The following is a 14,879-nucleotide window of genomic DNA, read 5'->3' on the forward strand; positions in this document are numbered from 1 at the left end:
GGAGAATATGATAAGTATTTGGATTTAAGAGGTAGTTTGTTTGTTTTCCCTTCTATTTTTCCACTATTTTTTTTCTTTTAAAAAGAGTTTGTCAGCAGCACATGCACTTGTGCATAATTTTGAGGAGACTTGATCATTACCAGATTCTTACCCTCAGCTTCTCTTTGGAATAAATTAACTACATACAGATAGAATTATGGCATTTAGTTAACTTGCTTATGATTCGTTTTCTGTGATGTACATTGGCCATCCCAGACTTTAATTTTGGTAACAGGAGAGGACAAACCCCTGAGCCGTAAGCCAATTCGCCATCATATATTACTATCGAAATGCGAATATTCTCTTCCTTTAAAGAAGTGGGTGGTCGATATCTTTAAATTATAATCGATCCACTGATATTTAATCGTAGATGTTTGCAATTGTCCTTATAACATACATTATTTTCTTCTTGCCACACTTTCCATGCATTATAGCTTGCAATAGCATGCTATCAGCTATTACTGAATTCATCATCATTAGCTCCTCAAGTAATTCTTAATCTCTTAAGTTGACGTTAGTAATGCATCCAAACAGTGCCCACAAAAATAATTGAGTCCAATGTATGTACATTTTGTCCACTTCTGCCTTGTAGTTATTTGCTTCCTTCTTGTCATGCTTTATCCCATGCATCATCTTTTAGACTAAATGATGTCGCTATTTTTTAAGTGGCATCGATTTTAATAACATATAGAGGATGTAATTTTGTACTTGAGCTTAAGTCATTAGATATGTAAATTTGTGTTAACAAGTTTATACTTAAAAAGAGGTTTATATGTATGAAGAACCTGTAGATTGTATATAAAGTCAAAACCGAATGTGTTTATATGATCCTATACACTTTCTAGATAAACTCAATAATAAGATTAAACTCTCCTTCCTCTTATCCACCACAACTAATTAGTTTTGTATGCACAATAATCGATTACGAAATTATTTAACAATTTTTTATTTAAAATACAATTCCTTGAATACCTCCCGGCTCCCTCAAAAAGAAGTATTCAATATGCGCCGTTAAGCTAAAAAAAAAAAAAGAAAAAAAAAAAACAGAAGTGTGATTCAGAAATATTTTTCAGTATTATATGCATGGAATGTGACATTTGCAACTATAACTTGAGTGGGACCTTTTCTCGTTAAATATATTATGGTAAAATATGATACATCAATAATGATTCCATTAATTTATGAAATAAGATGGAAAAAGATGTCACATCATTACGTCCCCAGTAGCCTAATATGAACAAATTGGCATAAAATTAAAGACGTAGGTTTTGGTTGTTGGTGGCTCGAATATATTAATATATTAACGTTGAAAATGAAAAATCATAGAAGCAGACAAAGAAAGGGGTTCGTAGTTGTACTTTGAGAATAGTTAGCCTTGGATGTAATGGTCACATCATGCACCTTCCTAATATTTGGGCATGGTGGTGTAGTTATCTTATCTTCTTTCTATGGCTCCACAATTATAAGCTAACGGTGATTTTTTAAATATTTTTTTTTTATCTTTATAAGATGAATGAGTTTCTGTTTTATTACGATTCTTGCAATTTTTTCTTTTCTTTTAATCTTTTTAAATTTGTTAACATTATTTTTTTATTTATGCAAAATGATTAAAAATTAATTTTAGTCTCTGTAAAATATTTTTATTTAATTTTCATCTTTTAAAATTCAAAATCACTATTTTTTTTTACTTTAATAATTATTTTAAAGTATATAAATTTTATTTTTAAAGATTTATAAGTTTTTTTAAACGTGTAATACATCAACAAAATATCACATATAGTTGTTGGTATTACTTGTGATAATCATTTGATTTTATAATAAATACATAAGTACTTAAAAATGATCATATGATAATAAAGACTAAAAATATGTTTTCAAATTTAATAAGGATGAAAAATAAAGATTTTTTAAAAAAAATCAAAATCAAATTCATTTTTGCAAAGACTAGAAGCATATTTGTGTTTTTTTTAATGCGAATTTAAATTTTCATGAGGTCACTTTTTTTAATGAACAACCCTCCTCCAAATAAATCTCTTAACATGGTTGAATAGTTACAACTCGTAGCAACTGAGTGAAATTATTTGCAGTGAATTATCTAGGTTGACAATCTTAATATCTTATTGAATTTTACTTGATAATATTGAAGATATCTCCCTATTTTTCACTTTTATTCACCATTTTTTAATTAACAGTCATAACTCAATTTTATTTTTTAAGCTAAATATTGAACTCTTAATTAGTCAAGTTTGCATGTCTTATACTTTTAGGATTTATGAAAATTAATGTTTTAAAACTTAAAAAAGAAAAATTAAAGAGTAAATTACATTTTCCTTTCTCATGCAATACAAAAATTTCATTATTCTTTCCTCTTGTGTTAAAGTATTCATTATCCTCTTATATAACATATTGCAATATATAATATTTTATTCCATTTATATTTTTTTTAAATAGTTTTGTTAAAAAAAAAATGAGCAAGTGCATAAATCGGTAAATATTATTTCAAATTAATCAATGATCTTGAATTCAAATTTTGGATATCTAATCATATTAAATACTCAAAGAAAAAGTTTTGTAATTAAAGAGAGAATTTTATTTTTTAATAGTGATCTTAACCAGCTAAAACAAAATTATCTCTAATGAACACACGTGGTATATATCCACAAAATTGAACAAAATGAAATATTGTTTTTAGATTTGTTACAGTTATGCCTTCATTTAAAGTAATAAAATATATTTTATTTTTAATTAAATTACATGCCTACATTTTAAGATATATATTTACATTTTTTAATATATATATATATATATATATATATATATATATATATATGAGATTTTATCTACTATGTTAATTTGTGTACATAAAACCTCGAAACTCGCCTGTCACCAAGATCTTATTTAGATAAGTTTTGCCATAAATATTTATAGAAAAATAAAATAAGAAGAAAAATAAATAAATTTATCTCATAAACTAGTTTTTTTCAAAAAGTTGATTTTAACTTGTGCATAAGCTATATTGGTTTGTGAAATAAGTTTATTTTATTATTTTCTTTTTAAATTATGTATAAAAATTTATCCAAACTTAATTAAAAAATATATTATTATATTGTTGGTTTGAGTTAAACTAAGTTTGGATCCATTAACTCTCATATTTAAATCTTGTAGGTGTAAAAAGAAAATGTAATGAGAAAGGAAGACTACGTATACAAAAAATGACTAATCAAATTTTTAAAAAGAGTTTAATCATCAATAAAATTAGCAGATACTTTACACCATTAATAGAAATGTTCATAACCCGATTCAGTCTAATGTAAATCAATACAATCAAATTGGAAAAATCAAAAATCCAAAAAAACAAATTTTTTAATTGGATTGGTTTTCAGTTCCAACGAAAAAACTGATCCAACCCAAACTAAACTAAAACGTTTTTTTTTATTTATAATTAAATATATATTGTTATTAATCTATTATTAATTAAAATAAAATCATCACCTATACTTAAAATAATACTTATCACTTTTTTTTAATTGGTTAAAATGTTTATTTAATGTCCACATTTATCACTTACCAACTTAAATTAATGTTCGGTGTTCACTATTTTGCCACAAACATTAAAGCTAATCTCTATCTTTCTCCTAGGGGATCAAAAACCATTTGATTAGTTGTTGTAACCCAATTTCGTTTGAGAAATGTCAATTTTTGTTTAAAAAAATAGAAAAAAAGGTATATTCAAAAAAGAATAAAAAAGACAAAAATATAGAAGTCAAATGTAACACCTCATTTTTTATATTTTTAAGGAGGGTAATTTAATAATTTTATATGATTTTAGTAATCCAAAACGGGCTGTTCCAAAACTGGAACGAGCCGATCCAACCTTCCAAAAACAACTATAATTTCTAGTCCGGAACGGGCAGTTCCCAAACTGGAATCGGCCGTTCCAACCTAACAAAAAGACTTATAAATTCTAGCCCGGAACGGGCTGTTCCAAAACTGGAACGGGCCGTTAATTTTTATCTCAGAACGGGCCGTTCCAACCTTCCAAAAAGCCTTATAAATGCTAGCCAGAACAGGCTGTTCCCAAACTGGAACAGGCCGTTCCCAAACTGGAACAACTCGTTCCTAAGTTGGCCACTGTGAGTAAAATTGCAGCCCCGAAACGGGTCGTTCCGAATTCAGAACGGGCCGTTCCGGTCCCTCCAGAAATTCTATAAATAGCGCCCCTTGCCTTTCCAAAGACACACCTACACACCCACACACACATATCTCCACCTTGGACCAGAGGGAACCCAAAGGAAGAGACCAGCAAGTTACCGTAGCGAAAAATTGTGAGTATATTAAACTCACTTCCTTTTATTTTTATTTATTTATTTATTTATTTATTTATTTATTTTATTAGTAATATCTGTCAGTAGTCCTTATTTAAATTTAAAATGTGATTAAATATCAAAATATAGTGTTACAATATTTAAATAAATATCTGAAATTATTGTATCAAAATTTTATTGGAGGAATGATTAACTAGATGTGACATCTTTTTAACCTTTGAATTTAAAGTACACGTTGTGTGACAACTTATCTTTTAAATTTTTCCTTCAAAAAACGAAAATGTCCAACCAAGAAATTTTTTAATCACAACATCTATAACAATAATTATAATTACAATTTTATTGAATTGACTTTGGTGTACACCTTGGTCAATTTTATATTTTTAGGGTGAATGAGCTGAGACAGTTCAAGAATCATATATTTAACAAAAATAAATTTAAATAAAAAATATCAACAAACAAATATTTTCTACCAAAGAACTCCGTGACTCTGATTCTTCATTACACATGAAGATACGTAGGAGCAAGAACTAAATCTTGTCGAGCCAAAAAAAATAAAAAATATATCATTTTCCTTTTTATATAACAATAATAATTTTGACCCTCTTTCAATGCATAATTTAAATTAGTTAAATAAAATATATTTGATTATTTTAGTGAGATAAATATTTTTATAAATTATAAATAATTAGTTTAATTAATTAAAGGTAATCGTCTTAGGACGAACGTTGTGAGGTGTTAATACCTTCCTCACACGTAATCAACTTCCGAACTCAAAATTTGATTTTTGTAAACTATTTTCTATTTTTATGGTTTTTTCAATGTTTTTCCGTAAAAAACAATATTGGTGGCGACTCCTCTTTTTTAATTTATTTTTTGTCGTCCCGTCGCGATCGAAGTTGCTACATTAGCTAATGCAAAAATTTTATAATTTGAAATGGTATTTCATTGTCTAATAAATTAATATATTAACTATTGAAATACTTGAAATTTGAAACTGTTGGTTGTTATTATTATTTTTTAGTCAGTAGTTTTGTAATTATTATGAAAATTGCTAGATTCTTTGAGTTCATATATTAAGAATTATTATTATTATTATTATTATTATTATTATTATTATATGCATGAAAATATTATAGTTATGTTTGAAAAATCAAAAATTAATCCAATCTAAATCAAAATATATTTTGATTGAATTGAATTTGATTTGATTTTTAAATCAAACCAATTAGATGATCAAAGGACAAAATCAAAGAGATTGGATTGGATGACTTTTCCTCTCAAAAACAATCTAATCACATCTATGAATACCTTTAAACAATAATATGAAAACAAAAAATTCAAATAATAAGATTTTATATGACTATTAATTAGACTTAAGAAATAATTTGCTATCTTCTTAATTAATATTGTCATTATATTTTTAAAAATTAAAAAAAAATTGTCTATTAACTCTTAAAAAGGGCTTATTATAATATTATGTGTTCCTTTTAAAATTATAATAAAATTTTCTATTAGAGCATTAATTGATATAACTAATAATGATTTATGTCTCTTAACAAAATTGTCCGGGGTTTAAATCCTTACCTTGAAAAATGAATAGATTATGCGGAAAAAGGAATACTCATCCTGTGTACGCTTACGATCTTTGACAAATATTAATCATTTTCTGTTTATACCTTTTGTGGATATTTTATATCAATATTATAGTTATCATAAAAAAAAGGTTAAATGTAACTTTTACCTTTTCAATTTAAAATAATTATATATATATATATAGCTTTAAATATTTCCCTACTTTAGTTTATATTTTTTTTAACTCTACTTAAATAAATTACATTAGTTTATTTCATAATTATATATTTTTCTTAAACTTTTTTATTTTATATTTGAACGAAATTTTAAAATATTTATAGCACCAAGTATTAGCTCCTTTTTTTTATATTAATTATACATTAGCCATTTTCCCGAGTTAGTTTTAAACATGTCTATTCTAATTTGTACATTTTCAAAATTGGAGCACAATATGAGGTTCTCACTACTTTTTAATTGATCACCATTTTTCTAATTAGTTTCACAAATTGCATAGAGATTGGCTTTCCAGCGCACCTTTACGTGGCAAAACCCCATTTGAATTTTTATTCTTTTTTTGGTAGGACCACCTTTGAACATATCACTTTTTTTTTGCAATTTTTTTAGGTCTTATTTCATTATCTATCAAATTAACCACTTTAGATGAGACCAAAAAAAATATATTCACGTTAACAAAATACGTGAATTTTTGTCTTAGCTCTTATAAAAGGTTAAATCAAACCAACATTGTACAAAAATGTTGATATACTAATCTGTGACGGTCGTTTGCTAACACGACACTCAACTATTGAAATTCAAGTGTACCCGATAATATTCCAAATTAATAAGGAATTAGTTAACTGATAGTCTTTTTTTGATGCTTCAGTTAATTGATGATCTAATAAGTGAGTTCCTTTCAAAAAAAAATTGACTTTGTTCACAAATAAACGAAATTAAATAATAGATTGAAAAAAAAAAACGATTGAATCAATAGTTTAAGCTTCTTTCCAATGTGCAGCATTGAACTTTGAATCTACAGCACGTGAAGATGATGTTGGTCTATCGTGTCTGAAAAGAATTTGAATGAGTTTACTGTATTATTACTAAAGATATTAAAGAAAAAACGTCATAAGGGTCATTATTGTATCAAGTTGTACATGGGATTTACCTAAACTATGATCTTTTAATATGTACATAATAATATAATCAAAGGAAGTGAATCTACAACCTGAAAATTAAATGAAGCTTCTGCCTTGTTATATACAATACGTGTCGATTAACAGTTTCAAGTATTATACACAATGTAAGGCTTGTACCATGCCAGCCAGCTCAGACATGATCATAGATCAAAACTTAATCATCATATTTACACGTATTTTCAAAACTAAGAACATATTAAACTGAACCGATTATCAAGGGGAGGAAAAGCTTAAAGCTGTACATGTGTCTTACTGATTTAACACAAGCATAAAAGCCATATGGCCGATGCATAAGTTTACTATACTATATGTTATTTACTAGGCGTTTGGTTGGATACAAGCTTGAAGTGTTTTTGAGAGTTTCTCTACTAGAAAAAATTCTTTATTTTTAGTAGAAAAGTATTTGAAAACGCTTCTAAGTTTGTAACCAAACAAATTCTATATCTAGTGCTTACTACCTCGCATGAGCAACAAGTTTTTCATCTCTTTGTAACCATGGAACTCTTCCAATGCATCAGCTGTTGTTTTCCTAGTGGCTATCATCCCGGAAGACATTATGCTCGCTGGCTTTGATGCCTCTAGGATCTGATTAGTTCCTTGAATGTTATTGTTCCAGGTTTCAGGGTGTGTACCTTGTGACAGGTGTTGTGAGGCAGAGTAATCTTGACGGAGAGGTGGCGCTTTCTTCAGCATATGTACAAGTGCACCAACAGCAGCATCATGAGATTTTCTAGTGGGAAAGAATCCTCCAGCTTCAAGCGTCTCAGCCATATGACCATGATCTAAAGACTCAGCTCTGGTTATGCGCAAGCAATCGTGTTAAAATTGTTAAACTAAAACGCAGTCAAGCAAAATTTATGTAATCCATAGCTTATAAAGGAAGGGAAAAGAATAACCAGATTATATGTTTTCTTAAGTTTGACTCAATGTAGAGAAATTATAAATGAATTTGTAATGCACAAGTATCTATGTGAAGTTGTGAACTGAGTGGTAAACCTGAAAGTAGAACCCTATCTTGAAAGATAACAAGTTAACAGCTATTCAAAATTAAAATTAATAAGAATATATCTACTAGTCAAAACTCAATTAAATAAAATATAAGACTCAATTACATTTTGGTCCTCCAAGGATCAAAATTGTGGAATTTTAATCCTCAAGATTCTAATTGCACCAATTGGGTCCCACAGTTATCCTTTCATCTACAATCAAGTCCCTCCATCAAATATTTTTACGGAATCTACCGATGTGGCACTGAGTGTTAATGTTAGCATGATGTCATGCTGAGATGGTCCAATCCAATCTCCATGTCAGCATGCCAAATCAGCCAGCATAACGGTTTAGAGTTTAAGATTTAAGATTTAAGATCATCGTATTAATGTAAGCGGTCAATGTCATGTCATCAGATGTCATTAAATATTTGACAAAGGACTGGATTGTAAATGAAAGGATATCGGAGGGACTCAATTGATACAATTACAACTTGAAAGACCAAAATCGCATGATCTTAATATCCAGGATACCAAAAGTGCAAATAAGCCAAAATATAATAATAGTATAAGAGGAACAGTTGATACATTTACAAGAGAAGCTAAATTACAACAAATCAGGATGTTCCAAAAAAAAGCAGCAGCATATTTTATCTAGCAAACTGTTTTCATGCATGCAACTCTCGATACCATATCTACAAACTAATATTACAATAAATATTAAATGAAACCAATATGATCTGCAATTAGGATGCTTTTTCTACTCTGATATAAAATATCCCCTAATTTCCTTCGAACATCTCTCAAACCACGGTTGTTTAGGGTTTAGGGGTTTATATCTTCTAAAGGCTAAAGCAAATCCTTTCTGGTAAAAAGGAGCAAGAAAGTTCCAAATTGTTGAGTGTGTTTGTATTTACGTTTGCAACAATGTCTGTTTATTTCAATCCATCTAAATACATACTTCTTCGATTCAGTGCATCGAAATGTTGCTAACAGCTATTCAAACACAGCCTAAATCTCCCAAAGACCTAAACACATGTTAAACAATAGGTAGCCACTAGCCCGTAGCAGCTATTCTGAACAATGATGAAAGTGATCCTTCTAAATAAGGTTACAATCCTTAACTCCCTTTAAAGGAACATCCAGTTCTATAGTAATATTAGAAAGTCACCGATAACACTAACACAACAAACTTATACACAATGGGCCTTCCCAACCAATGGGAGATCTTCCAACTGCTAAGACACTACTAAAGGAGACCATGGAAGATTTCACCAGTGATCAGCCAGGGTCTTTTCTCATGAAGGTCTAATTTCCACCCTGCAGTAAGAGGTATCATACTTATGGTCCAATATCAATAGACAATAGACAGATAAACCGTTGATCCTACTTCCAATGATGACATGAGGATGATCCTCAAAACCCCGGCCTCCATAACAGGGAAGAATAGTCCCATCTTCAAAGATGTCTCTCTGCCTCTTAACATGTCATGGACCATATAGTGTTTGTGACCTCTCTTTGTGTTTTTCTCGAGGCTTTTTCAACTATGCAAAGAGACAGACAGGGCAATATAGCAGAACTCTTGTTTTTACATATTCTCTGGTGTGTGTATGTTTTTTTGGTATCTTATGATTTGTTAGCTTGAGAAAATGTTTTCTATTTTTATAACAAAAATACTGTTTTCACTATTACCAATACAAGTCTTTGAAAATAGAAATCAAAATGAACATAAGACGCCACTTTTGTAAATATCTGTGAAAATAGCAAATGTAAATATATATATATATATATATATATAAACCCTTTTTCTGTCTAAATTTTGTTATTTCTAGAAAAATAAAAAATACCATTTATGTAGTTCAATCCTATTTATGTTATGCATATATATCATTAATAGGTTGTTTTAATGTTATTTGTATAATAAGTAAACTCATACAAGTGTACGAGTCGAGTCTACAAAAGTTTAATGAGTTTACCTAGGAGTTTGACAACCTTGCATACTACCATTATAAGAGTTATGCTTGGAATAGGGGCATATTCTTCATAAAATAAAAAATCTTAAATCATTTTATATAATAGATTGTTCATGTATTTGTATCAATGGTATGACAGCACTGAGGTTCCTGAAGGAAATCACACACCCCTCTCCACTGATAAAGAATGTGGATCTCTTATTGGTTATTACAATCAAATAACAGTAAGGATACGTATGATCCTGGTATTTTGTCTATTAAACCCTCTAAGGATCCGACTGGGTTTATAGTGATAACTAGCTGAAACTAGATCAATTTTTTGTCAGCCAAAGAATCAATAGAACTGTAGAAGGGAGAACAAGATGGGTGGGTGCAAAAGTAAATAGATTACTGTTCATTGTTTAAAAGCTATAGTATAAGACACCTTTAAAGAAGAACAAAGCAGCGCCAGCAGATTCATTAACTCCAAATATTGCACACCAATCATTTATTTTTGGAAAATATAGCATTAAATACCAATAAAATACACTTCCAAAGATGTGAAAAAATAAAATAAGAAAATAATAGTGAATCTAGACCATTTCAATATTATAGTCACTGACACACATCATAAACATTTACAATTTCAAGGAGCAAATGAACAGACCCAAAATAGTGCCAAACTTCCACCAAAATATAGGTGAAGTCAAATATTTATGCATATAAAAAGTAGGTGAGTTTACCAATTAATGTCTAGATGTTAATCTTAAATTGGAAAAAGAGGACAAGCAATAAAAACTATTTTGATACATCATACATGTCAAAAACTGTGCTGAAGAGATAGATGATGAAATTAAAATAATAGAGCTTATATTTTATTTTGCTTTTATTTTTTAACCTGTTAGTCAAGTTTTCCATTCCTGAATAAATTGTTACATATAAACAATATAACTATAAATTGGAACTGATCCACCCAGAACCCCCAAGTCTCTAGACTTTTCCCGACCAAAATAACAAAAGATTGTTGAAGATGGGAAGGGAAAGACGCATTTTAACATGCATGCAAGGACCCACCATGATATGTTGTAGGATCAACTAGTCATATTCATAAAGACTGTTGTTCTCTCTTCAACAAGGCCTATTCTGTTATTAGCATATCTAGTTAATATACTATAATTACTATTCTTATGTAAAAGTTTAGCATATAAGCAAGCATAAATGCAAGTGAATTTCAGTTGGAAGTACCTGCTTCCTGGATCCGTCATATCATCATCATCCACATCAAACGGACAAGTAAAATCAGCATCATCAAAATCATCCTGATAAGACCTACTGGAGCTTCTGGAAATTGAAATCTGTGGTGAGCTGTTAGCTGATATCTTGACTCCAGAATATTTTCGGGACTCTTCTTTTCCAAGAGAAAACAACTGCAGAAAGCAGAAGCAGCCTTAACAAATCAAATATATTTTGAACTATGGAAATTGTTTATTGTGGTTAGCACACAGTATACCTTCTCAGCTGTTGCACCTGTTTGCAATGTGGTTGTACTTGTATCAATCTTAGCGGTGCCCCTTGAAGCTCTTAGGGGAGGTGATGGAGGCAAATTATATCTATTGGAGTATCCAGGGGAATTAGCAACTTTAGCAGTAGGTATGCTGACTGGAGCACTTTCAGATCGTAAAAGTGGCTTGCACCCGGAACTATAAGTTGAAGGTGATGGAGAGGGATAATAATCATCAAAATTTGTATTCTTCTTCTGGATCAAAGGCATCTCAGTTGGAGGAGGAGGCAAACTTGCAGGGGGGAAACGCCGCAAACCAGCATTATACACTGATGAGAGTGATTCTGAATGAGTAGGCGAAGGAAAATAAGATGGAGGCGAGGCTCTATAATGATCAAAACTCAAACTTCGCGGCCTAGATGATGGCAAGGACGATGGAGAGGCGTGCAATGGCAACCCTGCCACAGGAAGAGAAGGAAACCTCCTCAAGGGATCAGCAAGTGGACTCCCAACATAGTCAGATATAACTTGTGGGGACATGGGAGTCGAAGGTTCTGAGCTCACATCAGAGGTTGAGGGGCAATACATCACACTAAGACACAACTTACCAGAAGAAGTATCCACAGGGGTGAATCCGAATTTCATCATTTCAGCCTCTTTTTTACGGGTGAAGGGCTCGAAAAAGGAAGACACGCGGTGAGCAAGGGTAAAGTCCCTAATCTGTCCTGATGAATTAAGCTCTCTGAAAATTTTATAGGCAGGTAAAAGCCTGACAGTGGCATACAAAGACCTCAAAAGTAAAGTTGATTTCTTATACAAGCTATGCAAAGAAACATTGCTTGACCTCCTAGAGCCAGAATTAGAATCCCTTGTCCTCCTACTCTCATACTGCACAACCCACCTCTCCACAACCCCCAATTCCTCCTGATCATTATTGTTCCAGCCAAAAGGGCATCTTTCTTTCAGTGAGGAACTCCTAGGAACAACCCTTTTCGGGGAAAAACTCACAGCCACAGGGTCCCAATCCAGAGGCCTCTGCACCAAAACCACATCAATCACTATGCACTCAAGATTGTTCTGGCGCCAGAGGTCAATGTTCTCCATCGCCGCGGGGCACTCCCGGAGCGCCAAATTGAACCACTTATCCCTCGGCCTCACACTTGATGAAGATGAAGACGATGAACACGGCGACGAAACAACTTGATCACCATAGGAATTGCGCGAGGACGCATACAGAGACCTTGATTCAAGTATTATGTGAAGGCTCTTGGCGAAGAACTCGGTGATTATTTGTTCCATCTTTGCAGCGTCCGAGTGTGCATGACCATGTGACGATGCCATTACTTTTAGTAGTCAACACAACCCTCAGCAGCAAACAAAGTAACAAACCCTCCCAACAAAATCGAAAGGTCCAATTTTTACCGCTTAGCTACACCCCCAATTGAAGTGCGTTTCACTACATCAACATCACACACGATAACTTCAAAATTCAAATGCAACTGAAGCATCAACTCTATGACTCTTACTAGTTTCTTAAAAAAAAAAAAAAAACACCGTGATTACCACAACATCAAGGGTGTTCCATTCTTCACTAAAAAAACTGTCTTGTAGAAAAGCAGCAGCACTGTTTCTTGTTATTTAGACAACGTTATAGAATTTAATAAGAAAGGTGAGTTTTATTTTTTAAGACAAGGAAGGCAATTGTATCTTTGAAGAGTTTGACAAAGAAGAGAGATTTGTTTGTTTACCTGTGGTGTACATGTGAGAAAAGATTGGCGAGTGGTTGAAAGGATTGACGAGTTCTTATCTTTCTGAAGAGTGTTGAGAGAAATAAAGAAAAGTAAGACTGGTTTAGGAATAGAAAAGTGGGTCCACCCTTCGCAGAGGCCGTTGTTGGCTAAACCCTGTTGCATAGCATAGAACCACTGAAACAAACACCCCAGCATTTTAAAGATCAAATCCTAAGATCTCTTCTTACGTGGACCCCAATCACTTCTATTCTCGCTCACTTTTTTCACTTTTTATGTTTTATTTCATTATGTTTCTATTCATTTTTAAAATAATATATATATATATATATATATATATATATATATTTATATTTATTTTTAATGATTCAACTGTTGAATTAAAGTTTTTATACAATAAGTTTTATAGGTGTTTTTTTTTTAACGAAAAGATTTTTAAATTCTTTTAGGTGTATTTGAAGGAGGAGTTTTGGAAATTCAATAAATTTAAAATTTTTGGTATTTGAATTATTTTAATTTTAATTTTCATCATCTTTAAAATATTTTATTTGATAAGTTAATTCAAATTTCTTAAATTTTAAATTATTTGTTTAGATATAGTAATTTGATTCTAACATGGTAAAATTAATTTTAAAATATATTCATATATTGAGATTTTTAAATTAAATTTTATAAAAATAAATATTAATCAAATTTAAAATATTTAATAATTTTAAAAATTAATATTAAATAACATTTAATAATTTTAAAATATCTTGAATATTTAATAATTAAAAGCATTAAGAGATAAGAGATAAGATAAAATATATAAATGAAATAAAAAAAATGAAAAAATTTTAAATTCTAATATTTTAAGAAATTTCATAAATATTTGAATTCAAAATCTTTATAAATTCATCATCCAAACAAAATATTTTAGTTCAAGAAATTTGAAATTATTCAAGCAAATAAATTATTTTATTTAAATTTCTTATTCAAACACACTCTTGTTGTGTGTTTGGATGGAAAAATTTTACAAATTCGAGGAATTTTAAATTCTTGATATTTAAATTACTTTGATTTCAATTTCTATCATTCTTAAAATATTTTGTTTGAATAAGTCAAATCAAATTTCTCAAATTTTAAATTGTTAGGTTGGATATGATAATTTGATTCCACCATGGTAAAATTGATTTTAAAAATATTTTTGTATGTTGAGATTTTTAAATTAAATTTTTTAAAAATAAATATTAACTAATTTTAAATATTTAATAATTTGAAATTTTAATTTTAGGAAATATTTAATAATTTAAAAATATTTTGAATATTCAATAATTAAAAACATGAAGAGATAAGAGATAAGATAAGATAAGATATATATATATATATATATATATATATATATAAGTAAAATAAGAAGAAAAAAAATATAAAAAATTTTAAACTATTACTTTTTTGGGAGAATTTAAAATTCAACTATTTTAAAAAATTTCACAAATGTTTAAATTTTAAATTCTTTGTAAATTCTTCATCCAAATAAGGTATTTCACCTCAAATATTTTAAAATTCTTTAAATAA

At 29.7% G+C, this 14,879-nt stretch overlaps 1 protein-coding gene across 3 annotated transcripts; it reads right to left on the minus strand.

Annotated features, from left to right (window-relative positions):
• Window positions 1-7,171: 7,171 nt before the first annotated feature.
• On the minus strand, window positions 7,172-13,495 carry LOC109799613 (Autophagy-related protein 13). Of its 3 annotated transcripts, XM_083069221.1 has the most exons (5): window positions 13,323-13,495; window positions 13,138-13,204; window positions 11,584-13,030; window positions 11,319-11,500; window positions 7,172-7,931 (listed from the first exon to the last, which is right to left on the minus strand). In XM_083069221.1, the coding sequence occupies exons 3-5, from the start codon at window positions 12,913-12,915 to the stop codon at window positions 7,580-7,582; spliced, it is 1,866 nt and encodes a 621-aa protein (XP_082925347.1). In that variant the 5' UTR covers window positions 12,916-13,030; window positions 13,138-13,204; window positions 13,323-13,495; the 3' UTR covers window positions 7,172-7,579. The 3 variants fall into 3 exon arrangements, with proteins under 3 accessions (XP_082925347.1, XP_020215793.2, XP_082925346.1); XM_020360204.3 differs by lacking the exon at window positions 13,138-13,204; XM_083069220.1 differs by lacking the exon at window positions 13,323-13,495 and having other exon boundaries at window positions 13,138-13,316.
• Between the last annotated feature and the right edge of the window lie 1,384 nt (window positions 13,496-14,879).

Source organism: Cajanus cajan, chromosome 2 (genome assembly GCF_000230855.2).
Source record: "Cajanus cajan strain Asha chromosome 2, NIPB_CcT2T_4, whole genome shotgun sequence".
In the NCBI taxonomy this organism is placed as follows: Eukaryota; Viridiplantae; Streptophyta; class Magnoliopsida; order Fabales; family Fabaceae; genus Cajanus; species Cajanus cajan.

What these genes read in the sequence shown, in the direction of transcription:
- LOC109799613 (XM_020360204.3), bottom strand. Translation starts at nt 12,915, where the DNA reads ATGGCATCGTCACATGGTCATGCACACTCGGACGCTGCAAAGATGGAA. An exon ending in CAGGTGCAACAGCTGAGAAG is followed by an intron (nt 11,501 to 11,583) that starts GTATACTGTGTG and finishes TGCTTTCTGCAG; the next exon opens with TTGTTTTCTCTTGGAAAAGA. An exon ending in ATGACGGATCCAGGAAGCAG is followed by an intron (nt 7,932 to 11,318) that starts GTACTTCCAACT and finishes GCGCATAACCAG; the next exon opens with AGCTGAGTCTTTAGATCATG.